Source organism: Numida meleagris, chromosome 17 (genome assembly GCF_002078875.1).
Source record: "Numida meleagris isolate 19003 breed g44 Domestic line chromosome 17, NumMel1.0, whole genome shotgun sequence".
Classification (NCBI taxonomy): domain Eukaryota; kingdom Metazoa; phylum Chordata; class Aves; order Galliformes; family Numididae; genus Numida; species Numida meleagris.
In genome coordinates, this window is record NC_034425.1 from 7,893,155 (window position 1) to 7,919,253 (window position 26,099).

General features: G+C 42.3%; 2 protein-coding genes across 12 annotated transcripts in view; one reads left to right on the forward strand and one right to left on the reverse strand.

Moving 5' to 3' along the window:
* Positions 1-3,129, forward strand: part of C17H17orf75 (chromosome 17 C17orf75 homolog) — a 6,696-nt gene extending 3,567 nt beyond the window's left edge. For both annotated transcript variants that reach the window (XM_021414796.1, XM_021414795.1), the window contains exons 9-10: positions 214-317; positions 468-3,129. In XM_021414796.1, the coding sequence (XP_021270471.1) occupies positions 214-317; positions 468-677 (314 nt within the window). In that variant the 3' untranslated portion in view covers positions 678-3,129. The remainder of the gene's footprint in view (positions 1-213; positions 318-467) is intronic.
* The window catches only part of RHBDL3 (rhomboid like 3), a 48,736-nt gene continuing 28,073 nt past the window's right edge, over positions 5,437-26,099 (reverse strand). For 8 of the 10 annotated variants that reach the window (XM_021414786.1, XM_021414787.1, XM_021414784.1 and 5 more), the window contains 7 exons: positions 24,800-24,958; positions 16,807-17,031; positions 16,018-16,166; positions 12,491-12,603; positions 9,930-10,030; positions 8,917-8,977; positions 5,437-8,201 (listed from right to left, as the gene is read on the reverse strand). In XM_021414786.1, the coding sequence (XP_021270461.1) occupies positions 7,930-8,201; positions 8,917-8,977; positions 9,930-10,030; positions 12,491-12,603; positions 16,018-16,166; positions 16,807-17,031; positions 24,800-24,958 (1,080 nt within the window). In that variant the 3' untranslated portion in view covers positions 5,437-7,929. The other 2 variants (XR_002443838.1, XM_021414793.1) reach the window with 2 other exon arrangements.

Here is a 26,099-nt window from a genome sequence, read left to right on the forward strand (position 1 = left end):
ATTTTTGACAACTGTGAATTCAACAATCAGAGCAGAATTTCATGTAATCAGTGTAGCTGTCTTTGCTTTTCCACATGTATTTTTTTCCTTTAGACTTAGTTCCTGGCCCAGATATGATCAGTTGTATTAAACAAGGTGAACACAGCTGTATATTTATGTTGAGCTGGTTTACTTTTTGTTCATGCCTTCTCTGTGTTCCTGAACACGTAACAGGAAGCAACAGATTCTGTGAGGACTGGATGCATGCTTTTGTAAATGGTGCTGAAGGTGGAAATCCTTTTCTCTTCCGGCAAATTTTGGAAAACTTTAAATTGAAGGTAACGGTTCATATGTGTTAAAGAGACATTACTCAATTCTAACATCAGTTCTTTTGCCTCTACTGCTATTCTTCCTTCACTTTTCCACACTATACTGTATTACCTTTCCATATAGAAGGATAAGAAAATGTTCTGTAACTGTCTTCGCAGGCTATACAAGACATTAACAACCTGAAGAGGTTTATTCGACAGGCTGAAATGAACCACTACACCTTGTTCAAGTGTTACATGTTTTTAAAGAACTGTGGCAGTGGAGACATCCTTTTGAAGATTGTTAAAGTAGAACATGCAGAAATGCCAGAAGCCAGAAATGTTGTGACTGTCCTTGAGGAATTCATGAGAGAAACAGCAGTGGCTTAAAATTATCTTAATTATTCTACACTTGTTGGAGGGTATTGTATAAATCATTAATTTCTTCTGTGCAGCTTAGTTCCACTGTTGCAGAAATTTTATTTTTAAAAGCATTACCTAAGTCAAACCTAAGTTGCAATTTCAGCTACTTTTCTCCCCTTGTTTTTTTAGAGAGAAAGCAGGAGAGCTTTTTTTAATGTGTAAATATCAGATCTTAAAAAAAAATGCATATTTTTCAATGCTTAACAGATTCTCCCAATGACTTGTTCATTTTGTGAGAAAATAATGACATTTGTTTGTGTTAGGTTTTTTTTAGCATTGGCATGAAAAAGAGATGTCTCTTAGCTCACAAGCATTTTGGTATTTTAAATATTTTAAATATATTTAAAATTATCGTGTCTAATAATTAAGATCCAGTTACTTGTGTTTCAGTAGAAAAGAAGCACAAACATTTAGACAAATCCTAGTAAATGAGTTCATCTTTGTTCATGCAAGAGAACATAAATAACAAGTCTGGAGCTTGGATTTGAAGTATTCTTTCAAATCAGCAGTTTGTTTTTCTGTTATTGAAGAAACAGCTTTTTTATTGACAGGAGACAGACTGAACAGGGTTTTAGGACTCATTTTGTATGTGCTTCTGTCTGTGCATACATATGCTGGTCAGGCATGTTAAATTCCCACACTAGATTTTCAATCCAATTCATTAATTTATATTTTTGTGACCAAGATCTTCTTTGTACATTCCTAGTAATCCCTTTTTTTTTATAATTGAAAATAATTGTGTGTTTTCCAGTAGTGAAGAATTAATCTCAAAGATTTTCCAGATCCAGTATTAACTTCGTAGAAGCTTCTTCATAAATTGAAATAAATTATTTGTCCAAATTAACTATTCAGAGTTGAAAACATTTCATTGTATTTCAGCAATGAATTCTTGTCCACATCATAAGACATTTAGACAGCAGAATGCTTGAAGAATGTCTTTGACAGATGAAACCAAAACTAACCAGGTCTCTGGGTGAGCCTGTAAGTGAGGACTTTCTGCAATGTGATATAAGCAAAACTCCCTACTGCTTTCAATTGCAGCAGAGGGTGTTTGAATGCCTAACTTGATCAATGACCATGTACTACTTTAAAACCAAGGTATTTTTTTAACCTTCATCTGTAAAACTTTGCTTACTTGTTTGGGCTTCTCCTCTCCAAGGTAACAGTTGCTCAGTATCAGTCCCACTGAATTTGTACCCTGTTATTTGCAGACAATTGCAGTTAGTGCTTTTTCTGTTGGTGCTGAATTTTGCTAACATTGAAGGTGGTTGGTATTATGAAAAACGTAACTGCCTGCTTTCTGCAGCCTTTAACATCATTTTGCTTTTATCAGCATTATATGGTGGCTTTGCCATTCCAGTCACTGGACTCCTAAACTCAGGATGGTCAGAAACACACACTGAACTACCACCCTGGTAGTGCTAGGTCATGAGTTTGCAGGTGTCACCGGCATATTCCTATTAAAAATTCTATTTTAAATAGAAAAGAAGAAATTAAAAGCCTAATAAATTATGCAGAAGCAGCTAGTTTAGTTGGATATACATGCCTGGGAGGTATGACACACAACTGTCTCCAGCAATCAACTATGAAAAGCTGAGGAAGAAGCACACAAATGTTCAGAAGATGCTGAGATGCGCGCTTAAGCTGCAAGCCCGACAGATTTACACTGGAGTTTAAGGCTCTGATTTGAAGCCTTTTTGAGGAGTGGGAGGAAAGCAGCAAACCACAGACCTCAGATAAGAATGCAAGTTTAGCTTTATCTGATGGAGACCTCTTGCAGTTTGGAAGATCAGGGTCTTTGCTTTTTTTTTTTTTTTTTTAGTTAACTAAAACATGCAGAAGTTTGCTGCAGAGCTTCCTGGAGAGGTTGTTCTCACCATTGATTCAAGAGATGAGAATGTATTTGCTCTGAGATCTTAAAATGCTTTCATTTAAAAGAAGACAACCTTCCATCCCCATGAGAAGTTCTAAGCAGGTTGGTCTTGGTCTTCAGCTTCCCCTCCGTTCCGAGGTCACTACTGCTCTAGAGCTTCAGCTGTTACAAGGTAGGACAAGGCATGTTTGAATACCAGGCAGCAGCTCTGTGTCCTTGTTTAACACAGAGAAATAAAGCAACGATTCACTTTCCCCACAGCTTTAGAGACATAGAAATGAATTATCAATGTCATTATTAAGAGATTGCATTTCAGAGCTCAAAACCAACTGCCCTTTGGTTAAATACTGTAATTGTAGACAAACTTACAAAGCTGCCTGTGGAAGTTCTTCCTTCATTGATTTTTGGCATGTGATGCAAGACAGCTCCATTTGATAAAAAACAAAAAATCCACCAACAAAAATTTTAATGGATTCTGCGCTCAAATAATATTGTTACAACAAAAATATACAGAATGTACACAATACAAAAATATTTGGAAACATACCATAGTGTGTTACCTTGCAAATATCATTTTGTTTTACTAGCCCTTAACGGGAAAGTATCATTTGCTCAGTATTTTAAGGCAGGAAATTACATAGTTTAGTGCTTTGTGTTTACGTTGGGTATGTTGTTAGGATTAGTAGTGTGAGCACAAGAAAAGCTGTGTAACTAGCTTTATTTGCCAACTAATCAGACACTGGGGGAGTCAAGAGACAGTGACTAACATATCTATTAAGCTCATTAGAAATTAAGGTTTTTTGCTACTTAAATCAGGCCCAGGGAGTATTTTGTGCTCTGTACCGTCAAGTACCCTGAAACATAAATTGACTGAACTACTACTGGCATTTCAGGAATATCTCATTAGAAAACTTTTTCCAATTAAGAGCTGTTGATTAATGATGACATTAAAAATACATTTACCTTTAAACAAGCTTGGTTTCTGTATTATGTGCTGTTCTTCCTTTACAGAGCTGCAAAACGCACTGCTCTCCTTCACAACCAGCTCTGAGCATCAGTGGCCGCAGGAGGAACATTTGAGTCACATTACAGAGCAGAGTGAGGCAGCCCCTGCTATGAAAGAAACAGAACAGCAGTGATATTCAGAGAAGCTAAAATCCCAGAGGTGCTTCTGTTCCCTGGGTCCTGGTTTGCCTCCAGAGGTTGCTGGTGTTGAGCTGTGTTCGTATTTTCTAGTTCCACTTCAGGTAAAGCCAGTGGGGTTTCCAGAGCAGTTGAGCTGAGCTTAAAGTCTGTGCAGTTACATGGACTCAAGCTTTTTTACTCACTGATGTGTGAAAACCCTATCAGTGATCCTGTAAGACTCAGTGTTGGCACAAAACAGCTGCCACCTAAGGTCAGCAGATAGCTGGTATTTTTGTATGGGCTCTAAATGTGTCAGATTCCATCCTTCAAACCCAGTTCAAACTGAAACTATGTAATTGATTTAAACAAGGGCAGTATGATGCAGCAGAAGCAAGGTCTTGGGACATGGAATCCTTGAGCTTTATTTCTAGTCCAGCAGCTTCAGGCAGTCATTTCTCCAGCCTCCTGTCCCCACTGATAAGATACTTCCTTCTGCTGAAAGAGCAAGGAGTGCAGAAACACAACGTTCCACAGAAGTGCTAAGCTGCCCCATTGACTAATGGGGAAAAAAATGACAAGGCGTTGGCTTAAAAACTTAGGAAAAGTGAATTCATCAGCATCTTTACTACTCCTCTCTACCTCACTCAGAGATGGCTTCTGGCAAGCCCGGCTCCCACCCACTCTCTCCTTCCTCCTCCCTCCGTTATTACTGATGCATGCAAAATTAATTTCTACCTGCATCCGAGCATCGAGGAATAACAGATGCAGTCTGCAAGCCGCACGGACTTTGTTCTACCAGGTTCCCTTCCTCCTTTTCCATAGCTGCCCGAGCTGCTGCTCGCATCCCTGGGCTGGGGCGGCTCCGCGCTGTGTCGGTGCGGCCGGCAGGTGTCCCCGGCGGAGCTGCACAGCGCGCCCCGGGCTGCCTGCCTGCAGTGCCCTGCGAAGTCCCACGCAGGAACGGCTGCTTTCCCGCGTGCTGCGTCCTCACTCAAGGACGCAGGCATAAAATAAAACCCTCTAACATGCACTATCTCGAATCTGTGCACTGGTAGCAGTCCTTGCCTGTCGTTCTGGCGCTGCACGCTCACACAAAAGATTCACTTTCTATCTGACCAGTGTAAAATCCTGGCAGCATCTGAAACAGAACCAAAACAATCACCCCAACCCATCCTCAGCGGATGGCTCCTTCGGGAACACGCTGCTGACTGCGATCAGTTGGAACCACAAATGAGCAGGATGGAGAATATTAAGAATATTAAAGCTCTGCCAGAAGCCAGCAGCATCAAGGACATCTGGAGGTAAAAGAAAAGCCTGTTTGCTGTTAGCTCTCTGGCACTGCAGCACTGTGGCACTTCTGGGTGCATTAGAAAACAGCATAACTGGGTTTCCTGATACTCTGTAAAAATATAACAAGCTTTCGCAATATAATTTTAGTGATACAAACATAATTATAAAAACTTAAGCACTTCATAGTGCTCCTGACTCGATAAGCTGATATCCTTAGCAGACAACAGGCTCTGCATATGATCTGCTCTATGCATGGGGAGATGTTTCAGCTCTGCTGAGCAGGAATGGAAGAGGCTTTCATTTCTTCACCCATAAAATCTAGTACTGCTTGAGTCTGACCTTTCTGATCCCCAGGATTGCTTCAGATTTGCTCAGACAGCAGATGGGAGCATGGGAATGGAAGTCAGAAGGATGAACAAGTCACAAGTTCAGTGAGAGGTTTTTTGTTTTTTTTTAAATTACTTCATGTTCACTATGTTAATTTATGGATGAAGGACCAAAGAAGGACACCTGGGCTACTCTGTGCAGCTCCCTCCTGCTCCTGAGCAGAAGCAAAGGTATTTTGGGCAGGGCCAGTGAAAATGATAAAGAAACTTGGGCCCTTGAACTTGTAGCTTGCTGCTTTGCCACAGAGTACATCACTGGCAGGCACAGAAAGCTTTCCTGGGAAGAAACTGATGGACACGAAGTAGATTTTGGCTGAGAAACCAAAGCTAAAAGTTGGTCAGTTCATACTGTACTCTGATAAATTATAGGCAAAATAATCTGAGCTTTGTTGCGATTGATGCTTTCTACCTAGATCTTCAAAGTTTTATGAAAACTTCCAGGGGAATTCCCATTTCCTGCTCGCCTCTGGTTTAAAGGCATCTGTAATCAGAAAGGCTTCACAATAGGTGAAGCAAGAATGGCATTAGCCATGCTTTTCTCTGCATTCTAGCTCCCCCCCTCCTGCTTGCCTATGGCTCCCCAGGGAGACAATCTCCACCAGCATGGAACACCCTGGCCAGCTCCTGACCTGAAGCAATGCACGGAAAGTCTCATGACTGCACTGACCTGGACCCAGTCCGCAGAGATGAAACAGCACAGGGAATGAGCCCATTTCTCCAGACTGAACAGAGCTCTGACCCTTGCCCCTTGACTTGAGGGCCCACGAACAACATGCCAGCCATGCAGAAAAGGTGCCCTCACAGATTCCATTTCCGTGCACAAATGTGGCAAAACTTGGTTCTTTTGCAGATAAAGCTTATTCCCATCTGTAGAGACACTTTTCCTTCTCTCCCTTCTCTTTCCCTGAGGCAACAGGATTTTCACTAGCAGATACTGTGGGAGCAGAACTTCCACCTTCTGGAGAGATTTCTCCTATAAAGGCAAATAAGGGAACAACAGTGGATGAGTTCTTGTGAACGTCCCCTCTAGAAAACCCAGCTGCTACACTGCCCAAGAGATGTGCCATGGAGGGCTCTCCTGGCTCGTGCTTGGGCACCAAGCTGCAAAGGAAAAAGAAAAAAGGAGCCAGTCTAGAAAGACTCCCATTCCTGCTTTATCCAGGCTACCAAGCGAGGTGGGCAAAGGGGAGAGAAAAGGAAGGCATCCACATTCCTCAACTATTGTTTGGCAGCTCTCCAAAGCAAGAAGCAAAACAGAATATGCACCTTGCAGAGGCACGCACTGTGCAGACATTCTGGTCTGGTCCCCGGGTCCATGCAGGCAGCACGCATCGTGCTGCTGTATGGATTGTGTTTCAAACCAGATTACTAAAATCTGGGCTTGACCTATGCTAAGCGAAAAGGCATCATTGCAACTGACTGTTGCTTTCCCGAACTTCCACTAACTCAGAAACTTGCCATCCTCAAATTTTAGCAGCCATTTGAAAACCAGTGTTATCAACTTCACAGTGGTCTCTGTAACACTCCTTCCACTTCAGTAAGAAACCAGTGCGACATACACCGATTTAACTCCACTAACTTTAGTGGACAAATCTGGCTTCAAACAGAATGGATGGCTTTAAAGATAGAGCCTGCTGGAAGTTGAGATCCTTGCTTGGACCTCACTGGGGGCCAGGCGTTAAATCAACATAGCCCCAAACAAAGTGAGAAGAAAACCCCACTGTCAACTGACAAAATCAAAACTGAACATTTGCCTTCTTTTTCTACATCTCTCAAAAAGAAACCCCAGCCACAAGCTGTTGCCAAAACAGGCTGGGGAAAAAAAGTAAAAATCAAGTAAAACATGCACGGTAAATTCACCTCTAGCTGGGTGACCACATCACTCTAAAGAGTTTCCAAGGTTTATAGTGCAATTTCATTTGACCTGTAGTTGAAAGACCAGTCTCCATCACTTTGGGTGATAAAGTTCTGCCAATCCCTTTGAAAGGTGCATAAGACAAGTTCCACCAAAGGCTTAAAAATTTAAGGAACCATTCAAGTAATCAGACAGTGGCACTGGTATGGCTGAACAGTTGGATGTATCTGTAGAAACCAAACCCAATCTGCCTTGTGAGTATCATGCAAGTCTCTAGTTAGTAACTGACTGCTCTTTTTCTCTTCTTGCATTTAGTAATATTGAGGAGATTCATTCAACAACTGGCTGTAATTCCAACACTGACCAGGAAAATGCAAATATCCCGTACAGAATATTGATGTGTGCTAACAAACCATGTGATAAATGCCCAGGTTCAAGGTGCCCAATGGAAGCCCTAGCAGTGGAGAAACTGCAGGGTCCTGGCCAGCCAGCATTACAGTACCTGCTAGATTTAAGAACAAACTGATCAGTCCATTCACTTATGAGATCTTTAAGCATCTTCTTCCACACAATTGTGTTGAAAATAATCATCCTCCCCTAAGTTAAATATAAAAATAGATCCTCCATCTTGACTCGTATAATGTAGCCGGCAGACTACTTCTGCTCTCCAGAGTTTCCTGTCCTGTGCATTCAAGGAGGGGGAGGTAGCTTCAAATCCAACAGGCTGTAGGCAAAAATGTTCCAGAAGATGGCAAACAACACAAAGATTAGATAAATAGAAAGGAAGATCCACCATAAAGTCTGATCTTGGAGTCTTTGCTCATAGTTCCTCAAGATAATGACACCGAGGGTGATTCCAACCATCACCCCTCCCAGGTGAGCCATGAAGCTGGGGTGTGGGCATGGAGGGTAGGCGGAGGGGTGGAATCGCAGCCACACAGCTCTTCCAAATTCAAAACTCACTGGAACAAAGAGGAAAAAAGAAATTAATTGTCTAAGTCTATCCCTCCTTAAGTCCATGCTGCAGGCTGCACTACATCTTCTGAAGAGGCAGAAAGAGTGAAAAAGAAACTGCCTTGTATGGTGAGCAGAGGGAAGCTGAGAAGCCATGGTTATGTAAGGCACACAGAGATCAGATCTCCCCAGTGGTCTGGGCTTGTGAGAGTGCAAATAGGCAAGGGAACATTTCCCTTTCAAAGTTTATACCAAAAAAATAAGAAAAAAAAGTATCAGAATTTGAAGACAATTTTCTGTTGTTAATACACAACCTAATTTCTCTCATCAGGCCAAACTAGGGATGTGTCTGGAAGATAATTCACTAACACGTGTACAACAGTGTTGCCATCCCTCATAGAAAATGCTCTAGGAAGCCTAAACACGAGCATTATGAAAGTACTGCTTGTTTGTGAATTCAAAGAGGAGATGCTTAAATCCCACATCTTCACAAATGCCACATGCTACAGATGCTGGCAAACAACAAATCCTCATTTAAAAATGCTTATGCTGAAAACCAAAATCGGCATTTGAAAGTGATGTGCCTTCTGCTGGCAGAAGGTTCAGCTGCAAGTTCCTACCAAAGCCGCTGCAAAGTCAAAACTCCCTGAATCAGCATGAACCTCTATGACAAAGACAAACAAGACAGGATTGCATGTTTACCAGATATTGCATGATACTTACTACAGATCAAGGCAACAGCCATGCGCAGCAGTTTGAATTGGCACTTCATTCCTGACCAGTTCTGGAAAAGCGACAAGGAAAACAAAGTGATGCTGCATGCAGACCTGGGGGGATTTTACATTCAAATCTGTACTTGAAGAGCATCTTTTAGGCTAGATAATAGTACCACCACGCACGCACATGTTTTTCAGAGCACATATAACAAACCTTCTGTCTTTACTGCAGCCAACTCACATTATCATCTCACAAAGATCCCACTGGGAGCTAAATTACCATCATTTTTATGGTTGTTCTGCTCTGACATTGCTAGCACAGAACAGATGTGCATTCCTGTACCGCCACACAGAATCCTAACCATGGCAAAAACTGTTCTCAGCAAAAGTGTTGCTGCCCAGTGGTAAGATCAGGGGTTGCACAGATAGACGTGCTGGGCTTTGCCACAGCCCTTTTAAGGACCCTGGATGAGTTGCTGTTCCTAGATCTTCCAGAAATTACAATGCTGATGTTCACTGAACTTTATGAAATACTTCATGAGGTGAAATAGCTAAAAGATAGCAACACTACTATGACCAGGATTCAGTGTCAGTTTGAGTCTTATGAAAGGAGATAACAGATATTCTTCACAGAATCCAACAAATACTAAATTTCTGTAGGTACTTCCTGACATGATACGACACGCTGCAGACAGAAACAGCTCTGCAACTTCTGTAGATACAGTCAGCTCCTTCTCTTCCAAACAGTTCTCAATCCTTTCAAACAGTACTGATAGCTTCAAATATACCAATAAGTACTTAATTAACAGCATCTTTGGCTGCTCCTTAAAAGCTGCCAGTCATTGATGCACCAATCCACCAACTATAGCATAATATTTCCATTCCAGGACCAGGCCACTGGGGCAAGACTATTGGGCAAGCTCTGAATGACCAACAGCTTGGTCAGGCCCTCTTTCCAATCCCAGACCTAGTTGGATTCATTCACTTTCAAAGAGGTTAGAAAGTCATTCTGGTACTCACCATGACTATATTGGCCAAGTGAGCTGAGACAAGCGCGTACACGCCTCCGGAGGAGCCTACCACAGGTGCAGTCATATCAGCTACTGACACTGCCAGGGACCCTGGGAAGAAGAACAAGGGTTTGTCAAAATTAGCAGCCAAATAAAATCACTCTTTCCTACTCTAAAACCCTACTAACCACTATTTCTGCGTTATCTGCTACACGTCAACAATATAGAGACAAATAAAAGGAAGGGGGAAAAGAGAAATCAATCCATTTTTTTTTGCATCTACTTAAAAAGACTACAAGCCAGCCAGCACAAAGGAGCAACGTATCTTTGAACCTACGCTGCAAGAAGTATATATATTCTGATTAAAAAAACCACAAGGAATACAAGTAAGTGTCTTTGTCCTGTTCCTCACCTAAGGATAAAATAGAAGTAGTTCCTGTACTGGTAAGATAAGTATTTGCAAAGTGAAAAGGAACTGGGGACCGATCACTTAAACCCAGGACTCTGATCAGTGCTCAGCCTGTTACCTATAAAAACTACAGAATAAAACTTCCTAAAAATAACCTGAATGGAAGCAGTAAACATGGGATGGCAAAATGTCAGTTCAATCACATAAAGGTACTACTAATAGAAATACTTTCAAACATAGACACTGCTTCCCTTTATCCCAATTAGAGGCCTGGATCTGCTCAAAGCTCCTATATTGCAAACTTCAGAGGTAACTGAAAAGACGAAGAGAGACAAAGGCAGACTTGGTACCACAAAGCAGGGATAATGAAGAAGTTTGTGATGAGCAGAATTGGGGAATCACAATGACTACTCTTGAGAGAGTCATCAGTAGTACAGAATCTTCTAACAGACTTCTTGGCTAATTGTTTAGGTCATTCTGGGTCAAAGAAGAGCTGAGGTTCCAGCAGCCTGTTCTGCTCATAGCTCCCTTCTTCACCATATGGACCTGAAACTTCTCAGCCCTTAAACAATGCCATTAAGGGACATGTTAATCAGAAGTTAAGAAAGGAGTAATCAGAACCCGCATGCTCAGTGCAGAATCCAGGCACTTAACTGCATCTCTCAACTTGCATTTCCACACGTCCTTTTATCAAAGCCAGACAAATGAGAAAACCATAAAAGTAGGGAGTGGTTACTGTGGCACGCGTCCACATTTTACTGTTTATTCCTGATTGTTTAGGAGCTGCATTATCTTTATATTGCCACATCCTCAGCATATGTACTCTTCTTCCTCCATCTCCTGGCATACGTCAAAGAACAAAGCACATTTAATAACTGGCTAACAACTCAAACAGATGAAGGTATGATGGAATGCTTCTTTGTCTGGGATTGTCCGACCACATTTATAGCTCCAACCTGCGCTAAGAAGAGAATTTTCCCTTTCCTGTTAGCACTTTTATTTATTTGGCAGTGTATAGGTTACCACTCTGCAGAGCCTTGGGTCTTCAGTTCACAGCCCAGCCCAACACCCAGGGAAACCTGCCCCTGGCCCTGCACACCCTGCCAGCAAGTCTGTGCACACAGAAATCTGAGAGGAGCCAACAACTCACAGTGCTCACCTGGGCTCAGTAGTAGCAGATTCAGTTCTTGTTTGCTTTGCTTACCTGGCACAGATGTGCAATGTGTATGTACACAAATTAAGCCTCATGACTTAGCACACTGATCTAAGTAGAAAAGTTTGTGCCTGGAAAGTTGCAGACTAGGAAACATTTTAATGCTTATTAAAATAATAGGCAAGGGACACTGGAGCTGGTCTGCTTACTTCTTTCTCTACATTAATGAGCATGGTGTTTGTATCATGCCTTGTCCTGTGCCCTAGTCCAATTATTTTTTTCACAGCCTCTTCCAGGAATGCAGTCTATTTTGCAAGGGCTTCATCTGCTCATTATCGAAAAAATAAAATTATGGTGATTTTTTTTCCAGTTACATAAATCTTGAACTAAGGCAGTCAATTCTTTCTTCCAAGTTCCACTGTGAAGCCCTTTGTTGTTCTCACACTCTCCTCCTGTTTGAATTAGATGTTGATCTATTGTCAGCTAACTTTCATCATCTCCAAAGTGTTGGAAACGCCAAACATAAACAACAGCAGTACAGCACAAACTAAAAATCAATCAAAACCTATAGCTTCATGATCAAATTAATTTCCAGATTCCTGTGCACTGCTCACAACATACAACCAAATACTTCTTTCTTTCTTAGGCTGTGGAGACCAGGCAGTACAGGACAAATGGAAGATCTGGCACAGGACCTAAGGGCAAGGAGGGGTGGGGCGAAGGCTCCTCATGCAGGAGGACAATAGAAGCCTGTGATGCCACATTTCTTTTAGCCATCTATGAGGAAAGGCTCGGTGAGGCCTCAATTCTCCTAAACATAGAGCCTATGGAGAGTTAGAAACAGATATCGAGTAGCATGTTTCCCATTTCACCCTCCAAATGAATTTCAACCACAGAAGATCAGACTGCTCTTCTATAAGCAAATGTCACAAAACATTTCTTCTACACAAAAGTCATCCTAGACTATTTTCAGATGCCTCTGTCTAGGGCATGCAGAGGTGTAACCTACCTGCCACAACTCCAGCAACGTACACAAAGCTGATCCTCGCAGCCCCGTGCACCATTTCCAGGGGAACCCCAACCAAGAGCTGAAGGACAACATTGAGTCCAAGGTGTTCTATCCTGCAGTGAGGAAAAACAACAGTTGTACTCTTTTCTAACTGTGTGTCCCTTCTCTACCCTGTGACAGAGATATCTCAAATGGAGATCAGACAGCATCTGTTTCCTGAAAGTAGATTGTAACACCAGGACTGACGGCTTACAAAGCAGGTAGATTTAAATGACACAACGGCACACTCTTAACACACAATACTAGCATCTTTTGTGGGAGAAAGTACACAGTAGCTAATGCACTGTACATTTATGTCATATTATATATAAGAAATGGACTGCTCGCAGACAGACCCAGCAATACTTGGTTTAATTCCTATGAATTTTCACTATTTTGGTCTTTCTTCATGTTACCATAGCAATTTCCCATATACATCAGAAAAAAGTGCTGATGGCAAGATGCACTAATGATAGAACCATCTCATGGAGGAGAATTTGAAGTTGGACCAGAAGAAACTACTAGAAAAGACACTGCAGACAACTGACCTTTCCAGATATCTTAATGGGTTTGTAATCACTTAATTTTTCTTTAAGAGTAATTTTTTCTCCCTGCGCAGGACACTCAGCACCATCATTCACCATCGTCAGGAATTACAGAATGTAACCAAGTACGTTCATCATCCTGCTCACTGGTTTTGAAGCCCCTGGGCATGGGTGTATTCTGGCACTCATTCCGATCCTGGATGTTCACAGAACTTGGGAATTAACTTGGGAACAATGAGCAAAGGTCAAACAGAGATCACAGAAAAGAGTCAAAGCACCCAAATGCCCTTTAGCACGGGGAGGAAAGGAGCTTCAGCTGGCAGTTCGCGTCACGAGGCGGCGCCTGACATTTTCACACAAAGCACTGCGTCTTATTTTTCAAAGGCAGCTTTTGTATGGGCTCAGCAAAGTTTACCCTCAACTCTAAAGTGACTGCCCCGATTCACAGCTGTTCTTAAAAGACTTTCCAGGAGTGATCCCATTCACTCCTCCTCCCCATCACGCTAATAGCATTGAAGGCTCCATAGTCAATAAGCACCCATAAAATATAATTAGCCTTTGCTGGTGCTGAATGCGTCATTCTTGAAATGACAATTTCACTGATTTATTGAAGACTTTCTCCTTCCCTGGGACCAAAGAAACGGGACTGAGAATCAATGCAAGTCATTAGTTATGGCAGTGTTACAAATGTGTGGGCCTCAGATAATCAACGTCAGCTTTCCATGAAAGCAGAAGGGCAGAATTTACAGCTCTGCCTGGCTTTTCAGCCCTTGACAAAGCTCCCTGCATCAGGACCATCACAAAGTCCATGCATTTTTGGAATCTTTCTAGAGAAACAGCCAGCCAAGCCTTAGCAACTGCTGCCTTTTTGGACACCTTCTGACTGCCACTTGCCTGAAAAAAAAAAAAAAGGACAGACCAAGAGCACTAAATTAAGCAACAGTCCCTATTACCATCTTAAAGTCTCAGCTGGAAACAGGACAACAAGAAACCCCACGACACTGTGTTAACCTCTCCTTTGAAAAACAAGAGAATGATGGACTTCCATTACAAACATTATTACCTTTCTAAGATTTATCCACCCTCTTGATATGAAAGGGGATTTACATCTAAGTGTTAGCAAATAAGTCATGGGGTTTATTATTCCAGCAGGACTCGTCATTGTTTGGAAGGCTGTAATAGCTAAAGAATTTGGAATCCATCACAAAAACAATGAGACTTTTGCACAACAGCTTCACCACTGCTCATGGCAAAGCCAGCCACAGGTGTGAAGTAAACCTGGTGTATTTTTCAGACTGTAAGTGTGGAGAATGCCAGAGCACTGCCTGCTAAAGGTAAGGGCGACTTTGCACAGATAGGAAAGAATGCCACGGGGGACGCAGGAAGATATTTAAGTGCTGCAAAATTATAATTGTGCAGGTGCTTCTCTTAAATGAATTGCAGAGCAATCTGTGGTTATAAAAGTGAAACAGTAGAACAACAGCAACAGAAACATAATGAAAGTCAGATACAAATTAGTTTGCATGAGTTAAAATTGTGTTCCTTCCTTTCTACAAACCCAGTTTTCCTCACCTTTCTAATTCTTATTTCACATAACCAGCCTCACATTTAAGCCCAAAAGTCTGCACTTGTAGACTGATGCCTCCATACACGAGATTTACTGGAGGAATTTAGAATGCAAAGTACAGATGTCACCACGTTTAGAAGTTTCCTCTATAATTTTTTTTTCTATGCTCTCCTTGGGTCGAGCCTGTTCTGTTCCAACTATGATTTTTATCCAGATATCTGGGGCACATCTTGTGCTCAAGGGCAGTTACACACGAGTTGGTATTCCATGGCAGAGAAGGGACATCAGCTTCCTGGTGGAAAAAGGAAAAGATCTGCTTGATCTTTTTGGCCTTTTAAAGGAGAGCACTGATTGATGGGAATATAAGCTTTCTATTTTAGAACAAAAGGTCTTTATTCAGTTTCAAATTATAAACCACTGCCAAAAAGCTTGTTACTCTGATTCTTCAATGACAGAATTAAAAAAAATTGCAATTATCTGCCAGGAATGCGTAAGGATAATGATCTGAGAAAGCACATTGAGGGGGTAGAGTGTTTTGTACAGAGGTGAACTTTTCTGTGACACTCACTCATCACCATGGCATCACAAACATCACATAATAAAGTCTCTTTGAATCCTGGGAGGACCAGCACAGCCCATAAGCACAGAATTGGAACCCTCATGCCTTGCATTCTCTTCATTCTGCTACATACCTCCCATGGGATGAAGGACAATATATTTTACTGTGCACCTTTATTTTGCTTTAGATGGACTATTCTCTGTCCATCTGGTCAGATGAGACTGTCAGCTCTTAAGGAGCACTGCTGTTAGTACAGTTTGTACAGAATGGGAGTACAGTCTTGTCTCAGATTTCTAGTCATTATCCTAGTCCCTACAGAAGAGACAGCATTACTAAGTGATGACATTCAATAGGCATGGGAAATTTAATTGACTTTTCTAACCCTACCTAGAAAGTCTAGTGAAAATACAATACATAGTTCTTAAATACCAGTGTAGCATCTTTTCAGACTCCTTACATCACTTGCACAGCTCCTCTAGATGGACACTGGGCTTCAACCTGGTCAGTTTTAGGAAGTACACCCAGAAAAGTGCATGCTAAGAGGTTGGTGTGATCCCAAAACTGCAGGGAGAGGAGTAGCATCTATTAAGTTCCTTATGTTGCTTCCTCCCTTTAGACAGCTGTGAAGGTTTGCCTCTCATTGCCCAACACTCCACAACACCTTCAGATTTTAATACATAATTTAGAGTTGGTTTTGTTTGTGTGTTTTCTCTTCTTTTCCATGATTGATTTCTGAGTTGATTCAGTCAATTTTCTCCTCCCACTCTTTGAGGAACCTGAACTGACTGAGAAATCTCTGCAGTTTGTAAGTACTCACCCTGCATGCATGAATATGTAGGTTAGGTACCTCCAAGCCTGAGCACGGAGTTGAGGATGGTAAAGTAATGCATTTTTCAGGTATAAGGGATGGGTGACTTGCAGCACAAATCTGTCTAGCACCACTCCATTGTAAAGAAAAAAGGCAACCTAGAAGAGCAGGAAGATTCCTTGGTTAGCAAATGCCTTCTCTCACTGAAAATCACTTTGCAACTCAAAATCATGAAGGGAAGTCAAATGAAAAACAAATTTTTCTACCACCTGACAGCCATACAGCATGAAAGTTCCCTGTTCTGAGGAACATGCAACTCATCAGCCTAACTCTGTATGTGACTTTCCATAACAGGTCAGTCACCAGCTTAGAGGAGCTCAGCACCCTAAGAGTGCCATAGGATATCCTTCTATATGCTTATTCCAGCTCATCCTCCATTCTCTCTCCATTCAAAGAGCAGGGGTAGCCATACAGGAGTTTATTTCTAATTCTATTTTTTTTTAACTACCCCTAAAACTGTCCAGATTTTCTCTCTTCAAAAAATTTAGTTTTAGTTTCCCTAATTCTGTAGTATCATATACAAGTTGCTTCAATAACAAATAACCATACATGGAGACAGATAGGAACACAGCCTCCGTTTACATACACACATAGGTAAGCCAAAAGAGCCATTTCAGCCTCACGCTTGTCCTTGTCTGGATCCAGGCTAGTCCCATGATATCCTTTGTTCAGTCCACAGCAAAACCTCAGCAGTGTGGGGTGAGTTCCTCAGATCAGGGCATTAAGTAAGGTACTTGCCTCTACGATGGTGATGGTAATCATGAACCAGGGTGGAGGGCAGCAGGTATAGCTGTCATAGTACCACTTGCGGTCTATCTCTCGTGGCAGGGTCTCATATGCAACGTGTCGGATCAGCCTCTGTGACAGGCTCAGCCCTGTTTCCTCCAGCAGCGCCTTGCTGCACAGCCTCCTGTTGCCCTGAAGGATGGCTTGGCGGAAACTATTTGACCTTTTGTTGCTCATCTGTGTAAAAAGAAAAACAGGGGACCATGAGGATAAAGGAAGGCCCACCTCAACCTTCGGGGAGATTAGTACCAATTTGGCAGCATCATGCAGTCAGGAGAACCACCATCAGGCTTGAGCTGTAGGAACCAAGTCTCAGTCTGATCACGAGGTGACCTACACAGGGTGCAAGAAAAAGCAGTTCCAGGACTTACTATTTTGGTGCCAATAAATGAGGTCAGGGTAGAACACTGGTGAAGCAGAGCAGAGCAGAGGCTGCTGATGTACCCAGCTGACCTCCCCGGCCCATTCACCCATCTCCTTCCCTTGGCTTCCCCTGATGTATTGAACTTCCCAGTATCTGCCATCAACAGGGGCAGGAAATCTCTTGAATGTAGCAGTAGATACATTCACAGCATCTAACCCTGATCCTTGTTGGCAAGGTTTAGCTCTGGTCAAGGAAAATTATCCCCTTGTGTAAAACCAAAACAACTACAATGAGTGGTACCAAGAGAACACACACTGAAGTGGTGAGCAGGCTGTCTTAGCTGCTCGTAAACTTGGAAGCAGCAAGGATCCATTTTCTAAAATGTTATACTCAGAGCAGGCAGATTTTGAGAAGGTGCAGACTTTGGAGGATATGGCTGATTTGTATTGCATTATCACGAGATGTGCACAGAATTAACTATCTTTTGAGTATACACTTTCCCAGTTTGGATGCATAATTAAAGCAATTGAATTTGCAAATTAGGCAGATGGAATTTTATGCTAGCCTGCTTGGGAGGAAAAAAAAAATCTGGTCTGAAAGTGCTTGCTCCAAAATTCACGTAATTGCTAATTAGCCCTGATGTCAAACAAACCTGCTGCACCATAGTCACTGTCTGGACTGGCTGAACATTTGGCAGAGAAGGCTTAACAAGATAAAACCTCTAACCATGCTTCCTGTTCTGTATTACTGCTAATGTTGCCCAAAGAACTCAAACACTAGTCAGAGCAGTGTGAATTCAGCAGGGTGATGTTCCTGAAGGCCTTCTTTAACATAATAGCCACGCAGAAGGGAAAGGCCCTCTTGCTTTTGATGAGGGAAAGATATTGCAGGATCACTGTGGAAGTCACATCTCAGACAAACGAAGTCTCTGGCTCTTCTGAGGAGGTGAGCAGCTGGACCTCACAGCACTAAGTGACCTGTCCAAGGCCATACACTCAAGCTGGTGGAAGAATGCAGGTCGCAAGACTTCTCTGATGATTAGGCTGCACTGACTTCAAGCCCTTCTGTTCAACAGAGTTCTGCCTTTCTCCTCCGAGACAGGAAAATAAAACACAGGACTGCCTACGTGATAAAATGGAAGCTTATGACAATGATTTCCTCCATGGAATGATTAAAGACAGTTGTAGCTTTGTTCTCTCAACTACCTGCTCTCACACTCAATTATTTTTACAAGGTGTTCCATATTGGTTGTCTCTGGTAACATCTGGATGATAAAACACTAAGTTATTTTAACTGGTAATGATGGGAAAGCAGTAAATGTTGATATTACAAGAGGAAGGGAAATCCTTGGGCAACCTCCTGGCAGCTTTGTGGGGAGCAAATGTGACTGCTGGAGAAAGACCTTGCATGCCTCAAACACAAACAACAAGGTTACTTCTATGCACCATAAGGCACTGTCAATTGGTAGCCTGTCCAAACAACAGGCATGGATACATCACATCAACTACACATATGGCTGATTTAGATATGAGGCCATAGGATCAGAGTGTTTAGAGGTGGAAAAGAAATTTGAAACCAACTTCTTAGGTGGCTGGACAGAGGGTGTGCTGGGTATTCAAATTCACCAGCTCTTAAAGAGGCAATGACAAAACTACCTGCAAATGAAATGGAGCAAGTCTTGAATTGTTGCAGTCCTGCAAAGCATATGAAAAAATCCAGCACCAAGTGTATTCTTCCCAGATTACAACTCACACCATGCTCTTCAGAGGGAACACGACAGGCAATGAGTAAGAAAGAGATTCCCTGTATCTACCAACAGCAGCAGGTGCTGTGTCAGTAGGAGCCAGGTTTCAATTTACCTAGAAAATTAAAAGCCTTTGGTAATTACAACTAACTCTTCAGAGCCTTTAAGATCACTAGCTAAACCTCCTGCCACCTCAGGCAGAAACACATACAAAAAAATTGTCAGATCTCCTTCTGTGCAGAGGCTATGGGAAGAAGGCCAGGTTCCCTATAACGCTATGTAGCCTTGGCATGGTTTTACACCCAAATTAGGCAGGGACACAGAGTATCGGAAACATACCACACCTGCTCAAAACCACCCCACAACCCTTAAGATACGAATGACTAGATGTACTCAGCACTTGTTAAAACTAGGCCTCTCAGTAAGAGGACATCCTGCAGGCCTCCACCTGCACTCATTGACCATCATGTCAACAGGGAAAGGAGCTGCCAAGAGGCAGCACAGCTGACTGCTGGGACTCAAGCAAATGCAACAGTCTTGGAGCTACTCATGTTACTCCACAGGCCTTAGGATCAGGCTCTAAATCTCAAGCTATGTGATGAGAAACCAAGGCACGAGGAAAGACGAGGCACGAGGATTAAGTCACTACTGCTTCTCTCACCAACTCTTGATAAGAGCCCTATTTTGTTCCACAGACTGACTTTAAAATACCCAAATCTTCCCAAAGAGAAAGTCTCCCATATGGTCACAATTTGCTGGTTTAATTTTGGAATTACATAATATTGGTATTTATGAGCCAAGTATTTAATCACCAGCTGAAAGAACACTAGCCCGTTGATGGTCTGCATGTTATTACAAGCCCAGAAGCTCAGGGTAGCCCACCCCACTTCTCTTCATACAACTGATGTGGGACTTCTTTAATGAGCATGATATTAAAGTTGCAGGCAGATGGGTAGATAAAATAGTATATTGGGAATTAGGGGAAAGGAAACAGCACATTCCCTTTGTCTTTTATGCCTGCAAATAGTTATTATGCAAAGAGAAATTTCTCTTGCAAAACAGCCAGGTTGACGTGACCTGTAACCATGCACTGCCATCTCTGCCCTTGGTATTAGCATACCAAAACAAAAGAAGGCTTAGCTCTGCTCAAAGGGCGTTTTCGATGCAGCTGATAGGAAGGATAATTTTTGCCCACTTAGACACAAATCTGTTTTCCATGTCTAAACCGTCAAAATTTAGGATGAATCCCTGGAGTCTGGTCTGGGACAGTGGAAACTTCATAGGAGAACAAAGTCCTGCTTCTGTTCAGGGCATATCAATCTAGAATTAATTGCAGATAATCTACAACTTGCAATAGAATCTGGTTATTCCCTCTAGCAGACCAATTTCTCTGGGTTTCTTGGCTATCTGTACTACTGTTGCTGCTCCAGCATGAGTACGATAATTAATAGCCAAGTCATACAGTGTTTCCCCACCTCCAGCTACATGGTTTGTGTGGGGCATCATATCCTCTTTATGGTTTTTATTCAGCCCTATTCAGGAGGTTTAGAAAACCATGGACTGCCCACTAGGTATTGGCATCTTTGAGGTTGGTCTACAGCTATTTTTAAACACATACAGACCATGACAGGCAACGCATTGAGCACTCCAGCTCTGATCCTCCAAGAGACAAAAAACTAAAATCAGAGTGAGCACATGTGTTTTAAAAGCCTCTGTCAGCTCTAGTTTTATAACCCACTTTACTTACAAATGCAGCTTTTCCAATCAATTCTGCTTTCAAGATTCACATTTATTTCCTTCCCTCACTACTCACTTCTATAAAATGCTAATGTGGGTAAAGACTGCTTTGCCCAAAACACATAGCTCAGCGTTAAGTTCATCTGTCACAGATGTTCATATCCTTCCTCTGCACCAACCTGGTAGCACTCTCCTTTTCCAAAAAGTATCAAATGGAAACTAAAGAAAATAACATCCTGATTTTCTCTGACCAAGCAGCGGTTTCCATGGAGGGTTCATGGAAAGTCAGAGGCAGGGGAAGCCAAATAAATCATTGTTCTTACTGCAGGAGTATTCCCTGCTCAACATTTTGCCTATCCCAGGCTTCCAGCACTTCCATTAGAAAAGATAAACCATGTTTGCATTTCCAGGTTAAGCACAGGAGCACTTGCAGAAGTCTAACTTACTGTTTCAAATACTGTTCTGTCAAAGTGCAGCAAACTTTGAAACCTCAAAACCCTGACACATGTTCCATTTTTCATTGGTACTGGAAAGGATTTTGTATCTGAAGTGAATCCAGATTTTATTTTCCAAAGCGTCTTTATTTTAAAATGCCTTTATAATATTTTCCCATTCATTTATGTATTTTAGATATATACACAATTAAAGTGACTATTTAAGTTGACATCATGTTTCTCAAGTTTCAAATGTATGTGATTGGAAACAGCTGAGGAATCATGGTTAAGGATGGAAACGTCTGTACTAAGTTTCTCTTCAATTGGCATAGTGATTATTTGCCAGGCTAGTTCGCTTGGAAGAAAGGGCTCTCTTCTGCTGCTACATGCAGCCGGTACCTAATGGACTCAGATCAATGTATAAGCAGAACAGACTCCAAAAGCAGCTCTTCCATGCCAGTTATTCAGTTTCAAGATACTCACCTGACCATCTGATACCTTTTTTCCTCCCTCAAGAGATGCATGTGGCTCTTGGAGCATTGAAAGTGATACAACACCCATTTTCTTCAAAATGGGAAGGAAAACAACACAAAGGCAGTATGAGGAACATTTGTAAGGAGGGTATCTGGCTCCTGGATGTACTCCTGGAGTAAGAGCTTTGCACCTCAGTAAGGGCTTTGACACACTGAGAGGTAAGAGATGGACAGGGACACAATCAGATGACCATTAATTTGCAGAACCATCTGTCTATTAAGAAAACATCCTTCTTACTCAGCGTAGCATAATATTAGATCAAATAGAGAAGAGATTTTCAAACCTTTTTAAAATTAAATATTTATTATATCTCTGAACTAAGGCCAGGATAAGAACTCAGGAATCCTATAGTTTCAGTCAAGTCACTGTGAATCAAGGACAGAGAAAGCACTTAAATGGGTGTCCCACTGGACACTGAAGGAAAACCTGCAGTCAGTGATGGGAGTCATCTTGATGTTTGTGACAGTATCTGCCTTGATTCAATTGTGCAGCTAATGGGAAGCACGAAGTTGAGAAGGAGATGCAAAACCTACAGCTTTTCCTGCAACAAGCCATTCCAGGTTAGCAACAGTGTTGGTAGTTTTGTTCTCGTCAGACAAAGCCACTAGAACCGAAGTCCAGGGCTATTTGGCAATAGACTTTTAAGCTTAAAAACTCACTAGAAAGTGAACAAGAACCTAGCAGGAATAGGAGATATTCATTTAGGCAGACTTTTGTCTTGATTGAAGATTCCCCCGAGAATCAGAGATTTAGGGTTTATTGCTCAATTTCCCAGTGACTCAGGTAATAATTATATGCAGTTTCTGCATAGCATTGTTCAGCTAAGCCTTCTATGCAAGTTGTCAGCTGGTTCAGTAAAGGACAAGGAAAGACACTGCAAGTGGAATTTATAGCTATTTTATGACTGCACTATGAAGTAATTCTAAGCACCATTAGAAAAAAAAGTTTTAAAAGGACCTCTCTCACCTCCCTGTTATCCGAGGGAAAGAATACAATATATAACTTCTTAAAAGCTCACCTCCACAAAGATAAGAAAGCCCCCTGATGCTGCCACATACACACTTACAAAGCCAGAAGATAAAATTCAATGTTAAAAAAGTTTTCTCTTTTCCCAGCAACAATTCTTTTTTCCCTCTTTCCTCTCATTTCAGCTCAAGCCAAGTTGGAAGAAGTACCCCCAAGTAAAACTGCTACCATTGCAAGCACTGAAACGGCGAGGAGCTAGAGTTACATTCCTTTCAAAGCAGAAAGGATAGCCACAAAAATCTAAAGGCAGACACAGAGTCCTCACAAGGGGCAGACCAAGCTCTGCTTTTATCACTAAAGTGGCTGAAAAGAGCAAATGGCTTCCAACCATACAATACTGACAAATGTCTTAAGATACAAGCAGCTACATTTGAAGATTTCAAAAGCAATGGAAAAGTAGGCAGCAGCTAGAGCAAGAGGATAAAGAGAGCTGAAGGAACAGCAGGAGGAGTTCAGCATCTTGCAGAACTGGTCCTTCTGACATGACTGGCTATTGCCTATTAAATCCTGTGTCCAGCTGGGGATATTGCCCCACCTTTGCTCTGTTAAGATAAAACAGCGTGTTGAGAGTTTGAAGAAAAGTTCTTTCACAGACACAAATTATGTGAACTTTTCATTTGGCAACTGCTGACAGCAAGGGTGTGCTCCAAGTTCTCTGCAAAAGGAAAACTCCTAGGTCAGAGAAGCTGCCTTTAAATCCTTTTTTAGCAGCACACTTGGCCAGCAGAAGGTCTACAGAACAATGGCCAAAAACACACACACAAAAACAACAACAAAACATCATATTCCCAGACAGATGTAGCTGCAAAGCTCTAAGACAACATATATTTTAATGGTGACCAGGCTACATGCTATGTCCTTCACAAACCAAAGGGAAAAGCACTGCGGAGTCCTAAGAGAAAAATGCCCTCCTATTCTGGAGCACAGCTGCTAGTTCTGAGTTTCCCAGGTCAGTTTAAAATCTCAGTAAACTTCATTGGTTCTTCAAAGAAAAAGGAAAACTCAACCTCTACTTCCTAATACAGTTAATAGGTTGAAACAGCTTCAAATGAACCCTGTTTAATGATATCATCAATGACATTTTAGAGACTTGATCCTTAGCAAGAAGCAAAGGTGGCTGATCATCATCAAGAACAAAGCATGTACTTAATATCACTACACATAATTGCCTGTTCCAAGAGTGACAGCTGTAAAGTGAATCAGGACTGTTCCACCAATTTCACAGTACCATTTCTGCTTCAACTGCGGTCTTGCTTTCCATCAGGAAGTTCACAAGGAGGGTTTTGGAGCAGGAAACTAGGGAAAGAAGAAGGCCTAAAAGTTTTAGATGTTGGAAATCAATAGCAACTGGAGGAAGAGAGAGAAAAGAGATGCCACTTGTAAGTAATGTTCTGGCATTTGCATTACCTATTGATTAGCAAGGGCAAAAAATGCAGATGAGGAGGATAGAGGAGATGATGATAGAAAATCAATGGCTTCTTTACAGGAGTCATTCAATAGAGTGAAGGAAATTTGCCATTCTGCAGAATCACTTCAGGTGGATGCAGACTGGTACTATCTCCCACTTCCCAAAGAAGGAGAATGCTGCCCATGTCTTTCACCTCCCACCTACCTCTCATTAGCTTGCACAGCTCCATGCTCAGTGGAGCAAGGAGAGCAAACAGCCCAGTTCTACTCATGAGCCTTCTGCCAACATGCTGGTTGGCCTTGGGCCACAATTTCTGTAAAATAACTCAGAAGATACCTCTTCCCATTTCCTAAGTGTTGTGCTGCTGATGCTTACGTGGTACCTTGAACATACCAAACTGTACAACAAGCAGCTGTTCCTACAAATACACTGCTGATCATGGAGAACAATTGACCACACTTTATTAAGCTGGAGCTGAGGGAAACCTCAAACTCACTGTGATCTATTTGATAATTTCTTCATTTACTTTACTGTACACATAAACACATGCAGGGGGCTAACAAGACACCTTAATTAGATGCAGTAGATCTATTTTATGTCACTATATCACCATAACTTCATCTTTATACTGACCACAGCTTGACTGAGCCTGTAACGTGGATCCGTGACAGCCGTGCCCTGCCAGCCAGAGCACTCACCAGGTTGACGAAGTCCTGGTAGCAGATCCTCCCCTCTGAGTTGCTGTCTGCCAGGGCCAAGAGGACCTCCAGCTTGTGGGGGTCCAGCTCTGAGCCGTGTCTCTGGAGAAGGGAACGAAACTTCTCTGTGCTGATGTAGCCGGTGTTGTCAGGATCAAACTGGAACAGGAGGGGAAAGTGCCAGAATTAGCCATTCCATGTTACATAGAACTCTGACCTCCTATGTATTCATTACGTGCTGCAAACCTACAGGGATCCTGGGAGTTGCTGTACAATTTAGTGACCTACAGCTTCTTTTCACTGCCCAGGAAACTACAGAGCACCCTGCTGCAGAGATGAGCAAATCCAGTGTCATCATCCCACTTCCACACAAGCTTCAGCAAAGTCATCTCTCCTCACCCTCCCTCCCTTTGTATCATTTCTCTTAGCTATTTTTTATACCCTACTCTATCTGGACCATCAAACCGATGGGAGATGCAGTCTGCGAGACAAAGTACACTGGAACAAGTTTTACACCTCTATTTCCTAACACAATTTCAACACAGGAACATCGTCCCTCCTCACGTTCTCTGTTCAGTCTTCATGATAACTTTCCAGATCATCTCTAACTTCGAAGTTTAAATGCTTTCACTGCTGAAGAGCTCTTTAGAGATGGACTGGAAAGAATCTTTGGATAGAAAGCAAAGGAGATGAGCATTAAGTCAAACTAAAAATAGCAAGGCAGCCACATGCCTATTTCAGAATGTAAATGAGACTCATTAGAAGGAAAGTCCCAGGTGAGATTTGGAGGGAATCCCACTCTGACCAAAAAAAAGTCACTGTTTTCAAAAGACTAAATGGCTCATCTCCTAAAAGCGTCATTGAACAAAAGGAGACAGCTTCGCAAAGTTGTTCAAACTCAGAACCGCTTCCAGCCCCTAACTGGCCCAGAGCTGCCCAGGGCACACAGCCAGGGGCTGCCAGCGCTCAGGCGGGCACACTGCCCCAGCAAAGCCCGCGCTGGCACCACGCTGAGCATGTTTGTTTCTTTTGTGCTCTGAAACTGAGCGCATGCAAGCAGCCAGACGATCCTGCACTGGCTGCGGTGCAGTCTGACCTCTGCCAGCTCTCTGTTGCTGGGAGATTTGCCTTTGATTTCCCAAACTTGGCTCTGAGCAGCCTGGTGCTCGCTGGCCTCCTTTTGTAGATAATGATATCGAGCTTGTTGGCTGGACTGAATGGCTGTCAGGGGCAGGGTGGTCAGGAGGGAGTCTTTTCATGGAAACATTTGGGACATAAAGGGCCTTGGCAGAGCCCAAAA